The 18,936-nt window shown below is 36.1% G+C and overlaps 1 protein-coding gene and 1 non-coding gene across 6 annotated transcripts in view; both read right to left on the bottom strand.

Annotated features, from left to right (window-relative positions):
* Nucleotides 1-1,003: 1,003 nt before the first annotated feature.
* Nucleotides 1,004-18,936, bottom strand: part of tsl (membrane-attack complex domain containing protein torso-like) — a 70,389-nt gene continuing 52,456 nt past the window's right edge. For 2 of the 5 annotated variants that reach the window (XM_028188032.2, XM_089739801.1), the window contains 6 exons: nt 10,228-10,349; nt 9,385-9,609; nt 7,874-7,996; nt 7,284-7,458; nt 5,921-6,055; nt 1,004-4,240 (listed from right to left, as the gene is read on the bottom strand). In XM_028188032.2, the coding sequence (XP_028043833.2) occupies nt 3,980-4,240; nt 5,921-6,055; nt 7,284-7,458; nt 7,874-7,996; nt 9,385-9,609; nt 10,228-10,331 (1,023 nt within the window). In that variant the 5' untranslated portion in view covers nt 10,332-10,349 and the 3' untranslated portion in view covers nt 1,004-3,979. Of the gene's footprint in view, nt 4,241-4,986; nt 5,122-5,920; nt 6,056-7,283; nt 7,459-7,873; nt 7,997-9,384; nt 9,610-10,227; nt 10,350-18,936 lie in introns of all 5 variants that reach the window. The other 3 variants (XM_089739802.1, XM_028188049.2, XM_089739803.1) reach the window with 2 other exon arrangements.
* On the bottom strand, nt 12,055-12,170 carry TRNAL-CAA (transfer RNA leucine (anticodon CAA)). Its single transcript has 2 exons — nt 12,133-12,170; nt 12,055-12,099 (listed from the first exon to the last, which is right to left on the bottom strand). It is a non-coding gene; the product is annotated as a tRNA-Leu (tRNA).

The following is an 18,936-nucleotide window of genomic DNA, read 5'->3' as shown; positions in this document are numbered from 1 at the left end:
CTCTTCTTCTGGAAATCGGTCACAGACTAAAGCGAGCATTCGGACCCCTAGCAGCAAACGTAGGGGCGCTGTTCCAACTCCATACAAATTTGAGTTAACTTTAACGCGATCGAGACGTTAAAAAACTCGCACCAAGCATACCGAATACCCGTTTGACTCCAGTCAAGCACGGATTACATTAGATATTTTTCTTTTCATTAATTAATTTTAACGTTCATCTTTAGAAAAATTACACATGTACTCCGACTTACTTGAGCACAATAATACTACTATTTTTTAGATACAGCTGTTTCTAGGCTATTCACGGCAAACTCTGAGGAGATACTTGAGATTATCCCGTGATTTATTTTATCATCGCCCGCCACCGGAGCAGATTTCATTCATAAAATCTAGAACAACTGCGTTACTTACCACATATCATCTGACTTTGGAATTAATTTCCCTCCGCACTGTTGCGGAGCGCTATAATATGACTCTAGCATTGCTGACGTCCATGGACAACAATGGTGCATCGTATACTCGTTCCATTAAGGCAGTCAATATAAAAACATGTTGTTGAAGTTACTACTGCATTAAATGGTTAAAGGTTACAAATGAGTTACTATAACTAAAAATGAAAAAAAAAATTGGGTGGTGAAATCACACAATTATGCGATTCCTTTTTTATATTTGAGAGATTACTGGTGGCCCGGAGGCCTTTCCAGTTTTACCAGGGCAGGTGGGCGAGCAACGGCTCAGGCAGGAGGGGTGGGATTTGCTAACAGCTACCCGAGCGCCACCAAATGAGACCTAACAACTCAAGAGCAGCTGCTTCACGAATGAATCTACTATCGGATAGGAATCGTGACCCGCTGAGAAGATCTGGCGAGACACTCAGCGGGCTGATGTTTAGGTTAGGTTGCACATCGAACTCTTTGCTGAGTTCGACGAGTACGGTTACTGTGCGATTCCTTTCCTCTGTGCAATTCAATAAGTTTAAAAATAAATAAAAAAAAAGAAACAGTTTTGTCTTCACATTCATTTATTAAATTACTATTTTTATTTAGATCAATTTTACACATATTGTATTACATTGTTTATTAATCATATTAAATGCATTTTAAATTCAATCAAATTTTCCGACATGATAATATTAAAAAAAAAACTGAAAACATTTCACTAATAAATTGTAATTTAATTAAGATCAAATTAACATTGTATTGTTTCAGTTTAAACTCAATAGATGGCGTTATTTTCAAGTTTAAAACATTCTTAAAATGACCCCTTTGTTTGAGGCTTTTTATTGGTTTAGATATTTAACGTAACGTAAGAAGAGTCACAGAACAATTTAACATTACGATGGTTTCCCATTACTTACAAATTACGTTGAAGTCGTTAGAACTATATAGTTGAAGTTGATCTAATAACTTTCAAATAGGAACAACTCTCTTACTGTTTTGGTATACACCAGCGGTCGGGGAACTTTTTTAATTATTACCCAAAATATTTTTGTGCAAGTTGAAATTACCCCATGGCGAAGAACAAAAAAAAACGAAATCGCTTCTTTTTAGTATCTTTCATATTATAGCCCCCATTATAATTTTGAAAAGAAAACAATAACTAAAAATTTAACGATTCTAAAGAAGTTTCACTTCTATTTTTTTTTACTGACAAAAGTTTCATTTTTACCCCTCAGAATTTCATTTTACCCCATTTGGGGCAATTTACCCCGGTTCCCCGACCGCCGGTATACACACTTGCCCACTGCCTTTGTGACCAAAAATGTGCCAGGCTTTAGTATTAGTTCTGCCTTAGGATAGGAATTTACTTTCAGCAAGCCATTTTATAATTGGAACACCGCTTAATAAGTTATAGACCAACAAATAAGTCACTTATTGAGCGCTCGTACTCTAAAATACTTAATTTCACAATTCATTAATAAAATTGAACAGTCATAGATTACACAATTATTTTAAAATACTTTGTACTATTTCAAAATACAGGACATTCTGTTGGTTGAGTTAAATATTCAGTTAACGATATTGTGATGTTTTTAAAGGAATATGCAACATTGTTATATATAATTTGTGACAAGTTTTGATTACCTATAAAGATTTTTGTTATATGGTCATAATTTAGCCATCATTTATTAATTTTAATACTGTCTTAAGTCGTGAATATTTATACGCACGAGAGTACAACAATAACAACAATTTTGAGATAACATTGTTAATCAACAAAAAAGCTCTGGAGATTTGTTTTTATTTAACAACTCTCCAAAAGACATTTCAGTGATCAAAATTTAAGTGCGTTAAGTTTCCTTAGTGTGAACGAAATGGATAAATTAAAACTTCTAATTTCGCTCTTAGTATCGAAAAGTCCGATGTTGTATACAATGGAATATGGGCTTTAAGAAAACAGAGTTACGGTTTTTACTACTAATGAAGTTATATTACAGACATTCGATCTTCAGACTCTGTTGAATTTATTTATAGTTGAAGGACGTGTTTTATAATTGACAAGAATCATTTTATTTGACTTTTTAGCCAGTCAATATTCATGCCAATTATGAAATTTGGGTGATTACGTTCCGCTAGAACATTGATCACGGGTTTTTTTTTATTTTGTCTCTTGAAAGATTTACTGTTTTCGAGATGCATTTATTTTTATTTTATACAACGAATTTATTTAAATATGGACGGTAGGAGTATAATGAAGGCTACCGACTGCCGGAATCCTTATATTAAGATGGCGCCACTGTACCACATATGTCTAAATTTTTAGGTTATCATAATTAAATTAATTGCTTATTTGTATTTTCGGTTGTTTTTACAAAACATCTACTTATTAATTGTGATTTTATTAACTAAGCTCAATAATCTTTAGGGGCCGAGGAAATAATTACCCGACTTTGCGAACCTTAGAATATGTTGTGACATTAATAATTCTATTTGCCAGATTGTATTATATTTTCATTAATAAACGGTTCCATTGAGATACTAGAGGATTACAATTATCCTTTTAAAGCACGTATACGATAATATTCCTCCATGTTTATTCTTCATAGCACTAAATGATAAGAATGTGATCGCGTACATGTATCTATAACAGGTCCTTAATCGAGACGTTATGATCTTTAGTGTAAAAGGACCCAAATAATTACTAATTACTATGACGTTTGAGTTCATTGAGTTGTAAAACCGCAATGTATTCGCGCATTCCTTTGAAGGCGCTCACCACCAGGCGCGTTATGTAATCAATATTTGTAATACATTGCGGGCTTTGTTAATGTGTATATTTTTATACGCAAAACTTGTTTTTTTTGTGTTATTATGGGTTCGAAATTTGTGTTCGGATCAGTGATGGATTTACGATTTGAGGGGCGGCAAAATTTTTGAAATGCCAAAATTTCCGAAATGGCAAAAAGGCAAAGACAATCTCCTTTGAAAATGAGTTCAGATTTTTTTTTATAAAAAAATAAAATGTAAAGTTATTTTAAACTTAAAATAAAAATATTGAATCAGAATTAACAAAATCTGTTCTAACGTTTATCTAACGTTCTAACGAGCCTATGACGACATCAAGCCTAAGTCCATCACTGGTTCGTATCCAAAAAGCTTTCAACCCTGTGTATTATTTATATAGAGGGTAGAGGTATGGAGCACCATCTCAGTGTAAAAAGTATCAACTGGAAACGAGTCTATTAAGGGGGGCGCCACAGTAGCAAGTGGAAATATTAAAAAAACAACACCGTAAAATACTACACTTATCTCTGCTTAAAACCAGCCAGTTTTTCGATTTGTCTTTTAAACAAGATGGCGCTTTTTACCTCTACGCACCATATCTCTTTAAAACTATCATGGTGGATGTTAAAACAAAATGGCGGAATAGATAATATTTTTTTAGGAAAACTTACTTATATATTTTATTACTTAACGATAAGGCACACAATGATTGTTCCACATTTCCTATGTACATTTCATCAATTAAAACCAATTCATCACATATTACTCTCCCAAAGTTTTAAATAATTGTCTATGACCTCTTCGAACCACTTCCTTTTGTTCGCGTCTTTGAATGCGGGCGATAATGTCTTTAATTCCAATTGCAATAGAGCTTCATTTCCTAATAACGTGTCTAGGTTGCGTAGTAACGCCGGTTCCCCGTGGAGTTTCAGTAGACTCGGGTATGAGAAGATATAGTAATGCATCCTTAGACGTTTCGTCGCCCAGCTCTCTACTGTTTTGTTACCGCTGGCGACCTGTTTAGTGAAAAATATTTAGTTATTTTAATGTTGATAAGTAATGATAAATGTGTTTAGACAAATATAATTTTTGGGCAGTTTCAACCTTAAAAATTTTGAAATAAAAATCTTTTTTTTATTGCTTAGATTGGTGGACGAACTCACGGCCCACCTCATGTTAAATGGTTACCGGAGTCCATAGACATCGGCAATGTAAATGCTGCTCATCTAGGGATCAAAGTTCTAAGGTTTCAGTTTTTACAGTACAACGGATGCCTCATTCTTCAAGCCGAAACGCATTACTGCTTCACGGCAGAAATAGACAGGGTGATGGTACCAACCCTTGCGGACACACAAGACGTCCTACCACCAGTAATTATGCAAAATATAATATAAATCTACCATTAATATGAAAAAAATCATAAAAATAAATAAGGCGTTTCACAAGAAATCATTCACTTTATTAGTAACACACAAGATGACATGCCAGAGACAATGAGTGAAATGAAGATTGTTCGTGAACAATGAAGGTAGTTTTGAAAGTTAATAGAAGAAGATTACTACCCACCTTAGTTCTAAATGAAATTGAAAGCAAAAAAAGTCGGGTCACTGACCTTTACTTTATTAATTAAAGTTACTAATTTGAATTACTTGTGCATTTTCATATTAATTACAGATAAAGGCAAACATTCGTGTTGTCCCAGATTACGATGGAAAATCTTTTTTCCATGCGACAAAGGTCAGTGGCCCGCACACATTATTACCTTAATCTGTCCGATATGTTTGGCATGCCACGGTGAAAAGTATCCCTCTAATTCCTTTGCGGTTATATCTGCCACACCCTTACTCTTTAATCTCTCTTTGATCATAGAGTAGGCGGTTCTAGAGAATACAAACACCTGGAGTGAGAGCATAGACAATATTCATGTTTTATTATCTATATTTTTTGGCGCGCACTCCAGTTCTCTTTTTTTTTTAAATCAGCAAGCAAGGACTGCATACTTCTCTCCTGAGCATTTTTTTAAATTAAACTATAATGCTAAGCGCACAGGGTGTAACGAAATATTTATTTATATAAGAACCTCATACGTATCTTTCGTGAGAAATTCAAATTAGGGGATGCAACGATGAAGTATATGAAGTGAGGGTATAATGTTTTTGTTACGTAGAAGAAAAAAATGTTCAGAAAAGAAGTCGGTATGAGTTAATGCAATGACATCCATGAACGAATGCGTGATTAAGGGATGCTTCATGCATTTCGAGGCCTGATTGGATATACTCGGAAAATAATCAAAATCGTTTCATTCATACTTAAAAATTTCCAAGGGTATTGTATAATTAAGTTTTTTGACGTGACAACGTCTTATAATTCGATGGAGCCGGCTGCACGCACGAAAAAACATGACGCATGCGGCGTTACCTCGCTCTGAGGCGTACATGTTTTCGTCAAGTATGAAGTTGAGTGAAAAGTGAATGTGGTGTCAATTGTTTACAGCAACGATAATTGCGATAATTGAAAAATGAAACCATTCCATCAGTATTTTCTTATGACGTTGTCACGTTCAACTATCGTGTTTACAACCGACTTTACAGACAACCGATTTTTTGTATTCAACATTAAATGAAATAAAGGTTTGAAATAAAGTTAAATATTTTTATGTATATTCAATCAAGCCTCCTCTCAAACTCAGTCCGAACCTTGACTACTCCGACGTGTTCAGCGAAGAACGGCGAGAAGAAATTGTTTAGCTCAGTGACAGATAGGTCACCGACCCCGTTAGACTTGACGCGGTCTTTGACCCTGGAGTACACGCCCCGGGAGAAGACAAACACCTAGATCGTGGTATTTAATATAATGAACTTTATCTGTTTGGTTCAAGATTGCTTTTTAAATAACCAGCCGTGAGGTCTGGTAATTATCGTGCATTAATGGTGAATCACATAAGGTTACTACTTTATTCAAACACTGGGAATACTTTAGCGGTAGGTAGCGGCTTGGCTCTGCCCCTGGCATTGCTAAAGTCCATGGGCGACGGTAACCACTCACCATCAGGTGGGCCATATGCTCGTCTGCCCGCAAAGGCAATAAAAAAAAACTTTTTAATCTCACTCCGGTGTAACCATTGATAAACATGTCAATTACACTAAGGGTCGATTCGACCAAACAAGAGTAAATCTTATTCTTAGAATAACTCGTCAGTTAATCGAGAGTAAATCAATTTTACGTTTTACCATCTACAATTCTAAGAATAGTGGGCTTATTCGGAAATTGTTACTATACCGCCGTTTCGCACGGAATAACGGAGCTATTCCTAGAATAAAAATGGCGTCAGTCAGTCCAACATCTGATTTCTGTCATTTCATAAATATTTATTCTGTTTTAATTTCAAGTCAACGCAATGCACTAAATTATTATTAATAGTCTGGCTTTGTATAATGCAACGTTTAAACGAAAAAAGATAAAACCACACGACAAAACTTGACAATTCCCTCAAACAAACAACAAATAAAAATAATACGTTTGACAGCTGGATATCTTACACAACAGCTACTTTTTCACACTAAAATACGGCAAAATCGAGTTGACGATCTGTATGCTCTTACACTATGCCGTTGAACAACAACATTTATTTGCCGGATTTTATTTTTGTTCACCATTCACTCTGCTATTCGCGTATTGTTATTCCTAGCGCAAGTATACGTGGAAAAACGACTATGGATTTACTCGAGATTAAAATCATGGAATAGGTTATTCCTCGTATAGTTATTCGTGTATAAATTTAATTTTGGTCGAATCCATCCTAAGTTGTCAAAACTCAGACGCCACCTGTCTTTTATTGGTGGTACTACGACAAAATCGTGCCCTGAAGTGCTAGTAATCACTGGTTTAATTGAACGAAAGACACACCAGCGAAGCGCTGATAAACAAACATACATTTTGTATGTCAATCGTTTGGAATATTTAATTAAATGACGGAAGACATTATTCCTGATTGTTTACTTAAGTCGCCAACAGATGGCGTTGTAATAAATAAAAATAATCTCTAAGAAGCAGACTCACCTGGTACAGAGAGTTACCAGTAATATAGGATGCAATGTAGTGCGATCCGTATTTGCGTATGAAATCGGCAATGGATGCCGTATCCCCAATGATTGAATCTTGGATGGCGTCAAACACCACATCCTCAACTCCTATGTTCTGTGGCAAGTCCTTTAGTTTTCCCGTTTCGCGGAACCTACGGAAGTTAACGAGAATTTATTACTGTTCCATCGTGTATGTATTACTTAGTTTAGCTATTATCCCATCTTATATTTATCCCATATCATCTCATCTCATTTCATTTAATTTCATGCCAACTGTCAACGTTCCCAATTAATCAACTTCAGTTCATTCCACTTCATATTATCATTTTGCACAAAAAAAAATTAATTAAAGATTAAAGATTAGGCTGTATGGTATGATACTTTTGCCTATCCAGTTGGAAAAATATAACTACTACTTCACAAATCAAACCTCAATTATTGCAGTGTATGACGAAAATACGCAGATACTAACAAGCTCACTTAAAATGACTAAACAAAAGATACTCCTAACGGATGTTCTTTCGGTCCCAAAACAGATTTTAAGTTGTTGCTGCAAGCGAATGTTACCTGGAAACCCTGACGAGCACGTAGCAGTGGTCGCCGTTGATGAACGAGGAGTTGATCCCCAAGTTTCTGGCCATTATGTCTGTGGGCCAGCCAGCCGTGAACGCCCGCCATGGACGCTCCAGCCTAGAAGATTTCATGAAATTTAAGAGGTACTGACAGCGGTGCTCTACCCAGCAGTCGATGACTGTGTGTTGAGCCCACTGAGTTTCTCGCCGGATATTCTCAGTGGGTCGCGTTTTCGATCCGGTGGTAGATTCTGCGAAGCACTGCTCGTGATAGGGCCAGTGTTAGCAACACCTCCGGTTTGTGCCCCGTGAGCTCACCTACACGTCAAGGCGAAGTTGGAATAGCCTCTCAAGGATATCAGCATAGGTAGGAAAAAAAAAGAACAAAAAAAAAGGTAGTTGATAATGAAAACAGATATACTTAGTCATGACGTTAAATAAGCTTTATGTGCCACGTTGTCTGTAATCTTTAAATTAATACTCCAAGCAAAAACTTTGTACAGCTTTTTATGTAAATTGCACTGACGGAGGAGTTTTTTTTTCCTACCTATGCTGATAGCCTTGAGAGGCTATTTCAGCTTACCCTAGCGTATGTAGGTGAGCTCACGGGGCTTAAACCGGAGAGTTGCTAACACTGACCCTAGCAAGAGCAGTGCTTCGCAGAATCTACCACCGGATCGGAAACGCGACGCACTGAGAGGATCCGGTGAGAAACTCAGTGGGCTATGTCTATGGGTTAATTCGCTCATCGGACCCTTCGTCGCAAGCGACGGGTTCGACGAGGACGGTGACCGGTGCTTGTGGTGCCTAAAAGCACCGTTAATGGATCAGGAGGATCCGTAATGAGGAGTATGAAATTTCCTACACTCATAGAGAATAAGGAGAAGAGAATGTGCAGAATGTTATTTATTTTTTAATTATGCATAAAAATAGATAAAATCAATAAAAAAAATTATTACACATACTACCATGCATTTGATACTTACACGTATATACTCTTTGTTTATTGTCAAACTTTACTTAATGTTTATACTGTTTATAGTCTGGTCAAATTGAGAATAGATTAATATTGTTTGTTTTTTTATATTATTTGTCTAAAGTGCAGTCTTGGCGAAATCTGTGATTATAGAAGTATAATAGTCATTGACAATAGAACCATAACAATGTACAAACTTATAGGTAATTTCAATTAATTATAGTCTTATTTCGACTACTGCGGGACCACTAGTATCTATATAATGTCTGTAGCATAATGCCGTCATAGAAATATATATTAATATATAAATCTACAGTGGTTTTTACGGATGTTCCGTTATAACTACTGAACCATGCATCCGATTGACATGAAACTTGGTATCCATGTAGAAAATACATGTACTTAATGGATAGGCTAATATTTATATGCGTGTTGGACTCCCAAATAATAACGACGATAAATAATAATGTTAATTTTAAATGCCCAGCGAAGCGGACGAGTACGGCTAGTTATAAAATACTATCTCTGACCTTTCAAAAGTGAAATCCCTGAAATACGCTTGCAGCAGTTGCTTCAGGTTATCGCAGAACTCCATGTGGAAATCTCCGTCGAACAGTGTCTTCGGCTGGCGAGGTTTGGGCGCGACGCTGTATTGCTCCACGTCCCGGAATACGCTGACTGTCGGCTCCCGGAAAACCCAGTTCTCTGTGTCGTTCCGGGGAACCACTCGCATGCATATGCTGAGGTAGCCATATCTGGTGAAATTAGTGCGAATTCCATTTATTGTCTAAATGGGGGGACGAGCTCACAGCCCACCCGGTGTTAAGTGGTTACTGGAACCCATAGACATCTACACCATCATCATACGCAAATGCGTCACCCATCTTGAGATATAAGTTCTAAGGTCTCAGTATAGTTACAACGGCTACCCCACCCTTCAAACCGAAACGCATTGCTGCTTCACGGCAGAAATAGGCGAGGTGGTGGTACCTATCCGTGCGGACTCACAAGAGGTCCTACCACCAGGGTCCACAGAGGTCCTACCTTACGCAAATTATAATTTTACTGATTTGATTTTTATTACACGATGTTTTCCTTCACCGTGAAAGTCAATCGTGAACATTTGTTAAGTACGTATTTCATCAGAAAAATTGGTACACGCCTGCGGGATTCGAACACCGGTGCATCGCTAGATACGAATGTAAGCCACGACGACTTCTTTTTCTGTCTCAGTCTCTTCTGTCTTCTGCCTCAGCTGGCTACCCTACCTTTAAAATCGAAACGCATTACTGCTTCACGTCAGAAACAGACACGCTCGTAGTACCTACCCGTGCGGGCTCACAAGACTCCCCACCACCAGTGGTTTTATTTACCTCATAAATATGTTGATGGCCTTCCCGACGCCAAGCTCTGAGTCATGGGTGGCAGCGCGGCACAGAGCTACCACCAGCAGCAGAACTGTGAGGGTCCGCACCATCACACCGACTAGCTACACCTGAAAAGGGACAGCATACATCACACAAATTGTTATACCTATATAACAGGTTCTTACTACGATTTTTAGATAAGTTTATTTGTTTTTTTTATTGCTTAGATGGGTGGACGATCTCACAGCCCACCTGGTGTTAAGTGGTTACTGGAGCCCATAGACATCTACAACGTAAATGCGCCACCCATCTTATACGTTCTAAAGTCTCAAGTATAGTTACCACGGTTGCCCCAACTTTCAATTCGAAACGCAATATTGCTTCACCGCAGAAATAGGTAGGGTGGTGGTACCTACCCGTGCGAGCTCACAAGAGGTCCCACCACCCGCACCCGGTGGTAAGCCCGCACGTGTAACTTATCATCATTTGCTATTTCTGCCGCGAAGCAATCATCCGGTACGATTTGAAGGGTGAGGGATTTCAACTTCAAATTTCCGATATTTGACAATAGGGTCATGTAAGAACTTTTCTGTTGTATTATGTATGTCGGCAACACATACCAGACCAAACATGGACCCTGTACTGCATTAATGAGAGTCGCTAATCAGAACAACCAAGGGCTATTATTATTCCATATCAAATAGAGGTTGTGACTACTATGTCTATAATACAAATAGATTCACGTTGACGATTATTGGTGTTTGAAATGTTACAAGTCCCGGTGTTTTGAACATTTCTTTTAAATTCTGCATTTCATAAACTTCGTTTTTTTTTAAGAGATTTTATGACCTGGTAACTAAGACCTTTAAGTCATGTCTTATTTTACTTTATTTTCTTAATTTTATGAAAAATGATAATATGGAGTGAAATGAAATGAAGATGATTAATTTGAGACATTAATCAACTGGGATGAAATTTAATGAAATGAGATGATATGGGATGAAATATAATCGCAGTAAAATGGTGGTCATTTACTGAGATTTTTTCAGTGGACTTTTTGGAGGAACCCGAGAAGTTACGTCCAGCAGCTTTGTTTCATTTTCCCACATTTGTGCACTTTCACAGATATTAAACAGTTAATAAACCACCATTATTACACATTTATTTATTTTTATTTTATTTATTTATTACACTTCATGTAAAATTTACATTGGCGGACTTAATGCCTAAGGCATTCTCTACCAGTCAACCAAAGGTAGTGCAGAGCAAATAGTGGTAGGTGCAATGAAATTTATATTAGGTAACGAATACATACAAAAAAAGTATATCTACATATATACAAAATCACATATACATATACATACATACATACATACATATATACACACATACATACATATAATAGTTTATACAGTATTAAAAGGAATATATTAATAAATTTCCTTAACAAATAACATTTAAACCTGAAGAAACACTAAATAGACAAAATAAAACAAATCACACAACTTCACTCCTCGCGTTCCCGCCAAAAAGTCCCATAAACTTCGATAAATATTTTGTGAAACAGATTGTCTTTACTATTCTAGATATCTATAGTGTAATCTACAGTGGTTTTTACGGATGTTCCGTTATAACTACTGAACCATGCATCCGATTCACTTGAAACTTGATATTCATGAAGAAAATACATGTATTTAATGGATAGGTTAATATTTGTATGAGTGTTGGCCTCTCTAATAACAATAACAATATATAATGATGTTAATTTTAAATCCCCAGCGAAGCGGTCGAGTATGGCTAGTAAATAATAAAAATGCTTTTGGAAAAAAGTATTGTCAGAAGTGGGATTCGAACCCACGCCCTCAGAGAGGACCAGAACAACTCATACCTGTTTGACAGGAAAGGTTCAACCTTGAGTCTGGCGCCTTAGACCGCTCGGCCATCCTGACAGTTGCCAACTAAGGCGAAATAATCAAAGTATTATCGAACTGTACTTAGTTTAACACCTTTATCAATAGATGGCAGTGTTGCGCTTAAAAACACAGTATTTTATAAGCATTTCTTCCTCAACAGATGGCAACACTTTTCAATCATCAGTTGGTTTTCTTTGCATTTTAAAGTGCCTAGTACGAACAATTATTTAAATGTGGATTTTAAAAAGTTGCAGCGTTTATTAATATTGTATTTTATATTCATGTTAAAATTTTAAATTGTGTACATATGTAAATGAATAATGTATAAATTTGTTTTATTATTCACAACTGTAATTGAAGACATTTTTATTCGTCTGTTTCTAATCATATCGCCACTTTGGTCTAGTGGTTAGTGACTGGATTGAACGAAGAAGTCCGCGTTCGATTCCCGGACAGTGAGCTTTGTGTTTTTATAACACCCGTGTTATACGAAGAAAGTTATAGCTTAGTTAGGGTTGTCGCATTCAGAATGCCTTGTACCTTTAAAGATCTATACATATAAATAAAATTGGAGTGTCTGTTTGTAATATTGAAATAACCGATTTTTACTACATGCGTATGAATATATATACGATACATACACCAAAATATATTTTTTTACAATTTTTGTTTGTCTGTCTGTTTGTTCCGCCTAATCTCTGGAACGGCTGGACCGATTTTGACAAGACTTGCACTGATAGGTAGCTGATATAAGGAGTAACTTAGGCTACTTTTATTAGACTAGCTTCGCCCCGCGGCGTCACTCGCGGTACGACAATAAACGCGGGTAACGTCGCGAGACTCTGCTATTAATAATAAAATTTAATGTTTCCGAAGCGAAGCGAGGGCGGGTCGCTAGTATTTAATATATTTTGATACCGGGATTTTGATTTTTATTTAATCTATGTTATTCCGCCGTCAAATGATTACCAGAACTCAAACTGGTTTCTTTCATTTTCGATTATTCATTCGCACCACAGTAAGCTTCAATAAACACATTATTGACTATTATGTCATTATTGACTATTATGTACTCGCAAGAACCTTTAAGTTTAGTACAGCTAGAAATTTATTGACGTAAAAACAGTTTTGACAAAGTACCTGCTATTAAAAAAAAATCTTTTTCCATTCGTTTTCGAATATTTTAAATATATTATAGACATTTGATATTCAAGATTTGGGTGAGTTCTCGTTACGTATGTCTCCGGTAGCTAAAAGCATTGTAAAAAAAAAACATACTAAATCAGAGCTGTTTCATATTTTAGGTTGAATTTAATTTAATAACGCTTTCACGAATGACCTCCACGATAATAGAATAACGTCTTAAGTAGGGAAATATTTTTTTGTTGTTAAATAAAGCCTTCAAAGTTAGGTACCGCTATTTGGCATATTTTTCACACGGAGCAGTCATGCATTGCTTGTAGGGTAGGACAATCGTTATCCATCACGATTCAGGGGTCGACCTCACACCTCAAGTAATTCAGAAAACTCAACTATTTCAGATTTAAAACAATAAATTACGATTTTACATACTGGTACGTGTATATATTTAGTATATAGTAGCAAATTGTTGTAACTTAAATCTAATACATCGGGTTTCCCGGTCCAGTGATCATCCTGTCTTGTGACCCATAGGCCTCTGCCAGCTTTTTTTTTTCTTTTCTTAGATGGGTGGACGAGCTCACATCCCACTTGGTGTTAAGTGGTTACTGGAGCCCATAGACATCTACAACGTCAATGCGCCACCCACCTTGAGATATAACGTTCTAAGGTCTCAAGTATAGTTACAGCTTCAGCAGAAGCAGTTGCTTCCATTCTTCTCTATTGGTAGCTTTTCTGGACCAGATTGTCTCTCCAATGGTCTTTATATAATCTGTCCATCTTCTAGCTTGCCTACCCTTTTTCTTTTTCCATCACGTGGCTGCCATTCTGTTATAATTTTAGTCCATTTTATTCTGCTTTCCCTTGTCATACATATGTCCTGTCCATCGCCATTTTAACAGTCTTTTTTTTTAGTACATCTTCCACCTTTGTTGTAGATCTAATGTCTGCTGCTCTTTTGCGGTCTTTTAGCGTCAGGCCCAATATACTCCTTCCCATTCCCCTTTGACGCGATCTTAGTTTTAAAAGATGTTTGAGTCAATGCTAATTAAAAACTTTTTTCTTAGCTGTCATAGGAAATTCTTTGCTTTTAAATACGTCTTTAAGAGACCTGTATCTTTTCCATGCACAGGCCACTCTGCTTTCTATTTCTATGTCTGTCCGGTCTCTAAAAGATAGTAATTGCCCTAAGTATGTACCTATAGTTTTAACATATTCATTGTCTTCATTGTCTACTTTTATGAATATTTCTTCTCTGTTTGTCATTAATTTGGTTTTTTATTTATTTATAGTAAGGCCAACTACTCTGCTTGCCTCAGTTAGCTGTTTTAGCATATGTTGTAGCGTATGTGTATACATATGTATATGCAAATCCTTGAATTCCATTCTCCTGGTGCCGAATAAAGATCGCTGGTGTTGCAAGTGATAATGCGATTCGCTTTTATTTCCACAATGATTCGATTTAATGATGTGCTCGGTTTTTAATGATAATGATAAAAATTAATAGCAAACAGTTTCAAGGTCAATATTTTGTAATACTAGATTAATCATTACGAGCACAACGCACAAGCGAAGTATTATTTTTAATTGAAATAATTTGTTTTGCTAATTTTCAAATAAATAGGAATATCTAAAGCTATCTTTTTTTTACTATATATCCGATAAAAATCGTATCGGAAGCTGTAAAAAAAAACAAATAAAGTACTTAGAGACTAATACGCGTTAATGTATGTTTTAATCATTAAAATAACGTAATACAATAATTATCTTTATCTCAACAGATTACGTTTTATATTCAAAGATATTATCGCAAATTTCTAACCGCTGTTATACCTACTGTACCGTATTTTGGTTTCATCATATTATGTTCACTTTCTATGTTATAACATTTGTTGTTCTATAAAAGGTACTTTATTATGCAAAATTATTAGCCGTGTTTCACACAATTTTAATACGCTTTTATTAGCTTTAGACTTATGTATGTTTGTAACGGAATCTTTGAACATGATTTTGACCCCCTTGAAAATGTCGGATTAACTCGAAATTTGGTATACTTATTAAGGACCGATGACTATTCAATATTAACCCTTCTAGTCATATCTGTTCATAAAATATATATAACTACTTATAACATGCACCCCACGCTTTTTTTACAATAAAATCATTTTTTCTTACACTATTTTTAATTCAAATTTATTTTTTATTTTTTAGTTGGATTTTCTATAAAGCGTATTTTAACTATTATTTATTTAAAACCACTTTTAAAGTTCAATTTGGCCTTTTAAAAAAAAACAGGTTCGTAGGGGGTCCTGTAATCCTCTTGTGAGTCCGCACGGGTAGGCACAACCGCTCTGCCTATTTCTGCCGTGAAGCAGTAATGCGTTTCGGTTTGAAGGGTGGGGCAGCTGTTGTAACTATAAAACTGAGACCTTAGAACTCTTGTGTCAAGGTGTGTGGCGGCATTTATTTTATTGGTGTGTATTGGCTCCGGTAACCACTTAACACTAGGTAAGCCGTAAGTTCGTCTACTCATCTCGAGAATTAAAACAGTGCCGAACGTATATCGTGCCTGCGAACGAATGCATAGTGTAACATCGTCACAAGTCAATCGGTAACTCATAAAATTTTTCGTAACAACAGCTGTAGGTACAGGGTGTAATGAGATCGTTCTAGTTTCGCTACTGATCTAACTTTCTAAGATGTTTATAAAACACCCTCTATTTTATTATAAGATTTATGCAAAAAATTGCATTTGAAAATTGACAATTAAAAAATCCGCATAGTAATAATATTCGCATTCAAAATTCCACGTGCAAAATTGGAGTGAAATTAATGCAGGATAAGGAACATTTCACGGTTGAAGGTACTACGATACGTATGATAAAAGTCATTTATCACGATTACAATATCGTTCGCAGAGTTATTGGTGATACCAGAGAGTGCAATAACTTCTGTCCCTTTTTAAGTCATAGACAACGAAGAAAATTGTGTTCTTTTTTAATATTCTCAATCATAAAATCGACGATCACAACACATGGAGCAGTGCAAATCAAAATCGTTATTATAACAGTGTAGGCAACGTACAAAATTGACTGATTCGTTTTTTAAGCACTTAGTGACCCTAACTAATAATTGTACCACGTGGTCTGGATATAATTCCACAATGGAACCAGTGTCTCTGTGAAAGACATTTTGTATTTATGATCTTACCGCGTTTGGTCTTATTTTATATCTGTATTATACAAGACAAAATCATAGCTTGGAGCCATGTGAAGCGAGAAAAAAAAATACTCACGCCTAGCTTGGAAAAGCTGGAAAAGCCTCTTGAAGCTAACCCCGATTAGGTAGGAAAAAATATTCGCAGTTCACATGCGATGAATGTTTATTCCTATCCTACGGTAAATTTTATAAAATGTTATCTATATGAATGCCCTTATTTAACCCATCGTAAGAAGATTTTTAAATTTTATTCAGTACCTTATTTAGTTGCACACCACCACGATATGTGTTTGTATATGGTACTCATATCGGGAGCTTAAAACTAGAAATAATAATATTAATAATAAGACTAGAAATAAATAATGGTTAGATCCCGTTAAGCAATCATGTTTATCCACTTGTTACGAAATTGTATTTGGTCGATTATATGACTCTGGGATTAATGAAGACAATCATTAAGTGAAAAATTTAATATCTTAAGTACGTTCTCAGGTATGATAGAAACCGAGTTCCAGTGAGTTTCTCGCCGGATCTTCTCAGTGGGTCGTGTTTCCGATCCGGTGGTAGATTCTACGAAGCAGTAGGGCCAGTGTTAGCAACACTTCCGGTTTGAGCCCCGTGAGCTCACCTACACGTTAGGGTGAAGCTGAAATAGCCTCTCAAGGCTATCAGCATAGGATAAAAAAGTGTGTTAGAAGTCAGTTCACATAATACTATATTAAACATATTATCTATATTAACTATATTATCGTTTATTCGTCGAATTCTATGTAAGCACGTGAATAACTACCTGTTACCTGTGAGTTCGTCCACGTGCTCAAGGAAAAGTGTCAGTGTGGTTTCTCTTGGAATGAGATGTTATTTCGGGACAAATTGTAGTTTATGTCACTCTCCTAACCTAACACTATCACTTAAAAAAATCATTGTTGTTTCATTTTGTCCTTAAATAAACACAAACAAACAAAAACACGTTCACATTAATAATCACATTTAAAAAAAAAAGAATGCATGTATGGTTTTTCAGAGCATCACTGTCTGTTCCAGTAATTAGTATATCGACTACATTCAGAGCAACCTTGTCTCGAGTCCGGACGAATTAATGCCAATGCAATTTAAATTGACTAAGACGATCACGGGTCATTTGTTAACGAAATTGAATTAAGTCAGCGTAATTCGAGCGATTGATCTATGCTTCTATACTAATATTGTCGTAACATTTCAACCTTTAGATACATACTCAAGCAAAATTGGCTATACGAACTCAGATGAAATTTCGCGCAATTTTTTTTTATCTGGATAAGGACACTGACTTTTTGCTCAGATGGGTGAACGAGCTCACGGCCGACCTGATTTTAAGTGGTTAACGATGCCCACAGACAGCAATAATGTAAATGTAGCCACCCACCTCGAGACATGAATCCAGTAAACTTTTACGCTATCGACAACGTTAAAAAGCTCGCATTAAGCACACAGAAAGCGTAGCTAGTGTAACGCCCGCCAAATCGGGCATTACTAAAATAACTAAACGACTAACGACTAGCCGACGACTAGACTAAACAACTAAACGACAGCTATCGTCAACGTATCTCTGTGATCGCTTATATGTGAACACTATTAACAAACCGTGAAGTGCACACATTTTCAAGATCTGAACAAATAACGACGGGTTATTAGAAAACACAGATCTATGTGAACACGCGAACAACCATCCGTGTATGAAAGGAGGAGATTCAACACTGCCTCAACGGAATTCAGCCACATTTACGCAAAATGGTCATGGAAAATTTTGTCAAACGAGTAAGTGCGCAAGCAAAGCCGCGGAGGCCATGCCCGATGTGTTATTCTATAAATAACCCCATCATATCCCTATCTTATTTATGATTTAATAAAAAAAAAACAATCAAAAGACAAAAAACTGTGTTTTCTATTTAATTCATATCTAGCATTAATTTTGCGACACCCTTTATAAGTTATTATAAACTTTTATACGTTTTTATAAACTGTAATTTCAATGGATGGTACTAGGCTGCACTAAAAGTATCGGGAATGGAATATTTCCACTGTTCCTGTCATATTAAAATCTTTTTAATTGAAAACTCCTTGATTTTAAAAATCGAATACCATTTATTTATTTAAAAAAATATTCTCGGTCTTGTCACGAGGTTTTGTCAAACTTGTTCAGTCGTTGAGAAAATGGAATTGACTCGAGAAAATTCAAGAGCGATGATTTATTATGACTTTCGAAGTGGTTTAACACAAAAACAGTTTGTTGACCGGATGATTTCTGCATTTGGTCATGAAGCCCCATCCAAAACCACAATTTATCGCTGGTTTGCTGAGTTTCAACGTGGACGTGTCAAGCTCAGTGATGATCCCCGTCAAGGTCGTCCAAAAACTGCAGTCACCCAAGAAAACGTTGATGCTGTGCGTAAGTCGATTGAGG

The sequence above is a fragment of the Bombyx mandarina genome, chromosome A1, assembly GCF_030267445.1.
Source record: "Bombyx mandarina strain Sakado chromosome A1, ASM3026744v2".
Lineage (NCBI taxonomy): Eukaryota > Metazoa > Arthropoda > Insecta > Lepidoptera > Bombycidae > Bombyx > Bombyx mandarina.
Note: the sequence above shows the minus strand (reverse complement) of the source record. Positions and strands in the feature narration are given on the sequence as shown.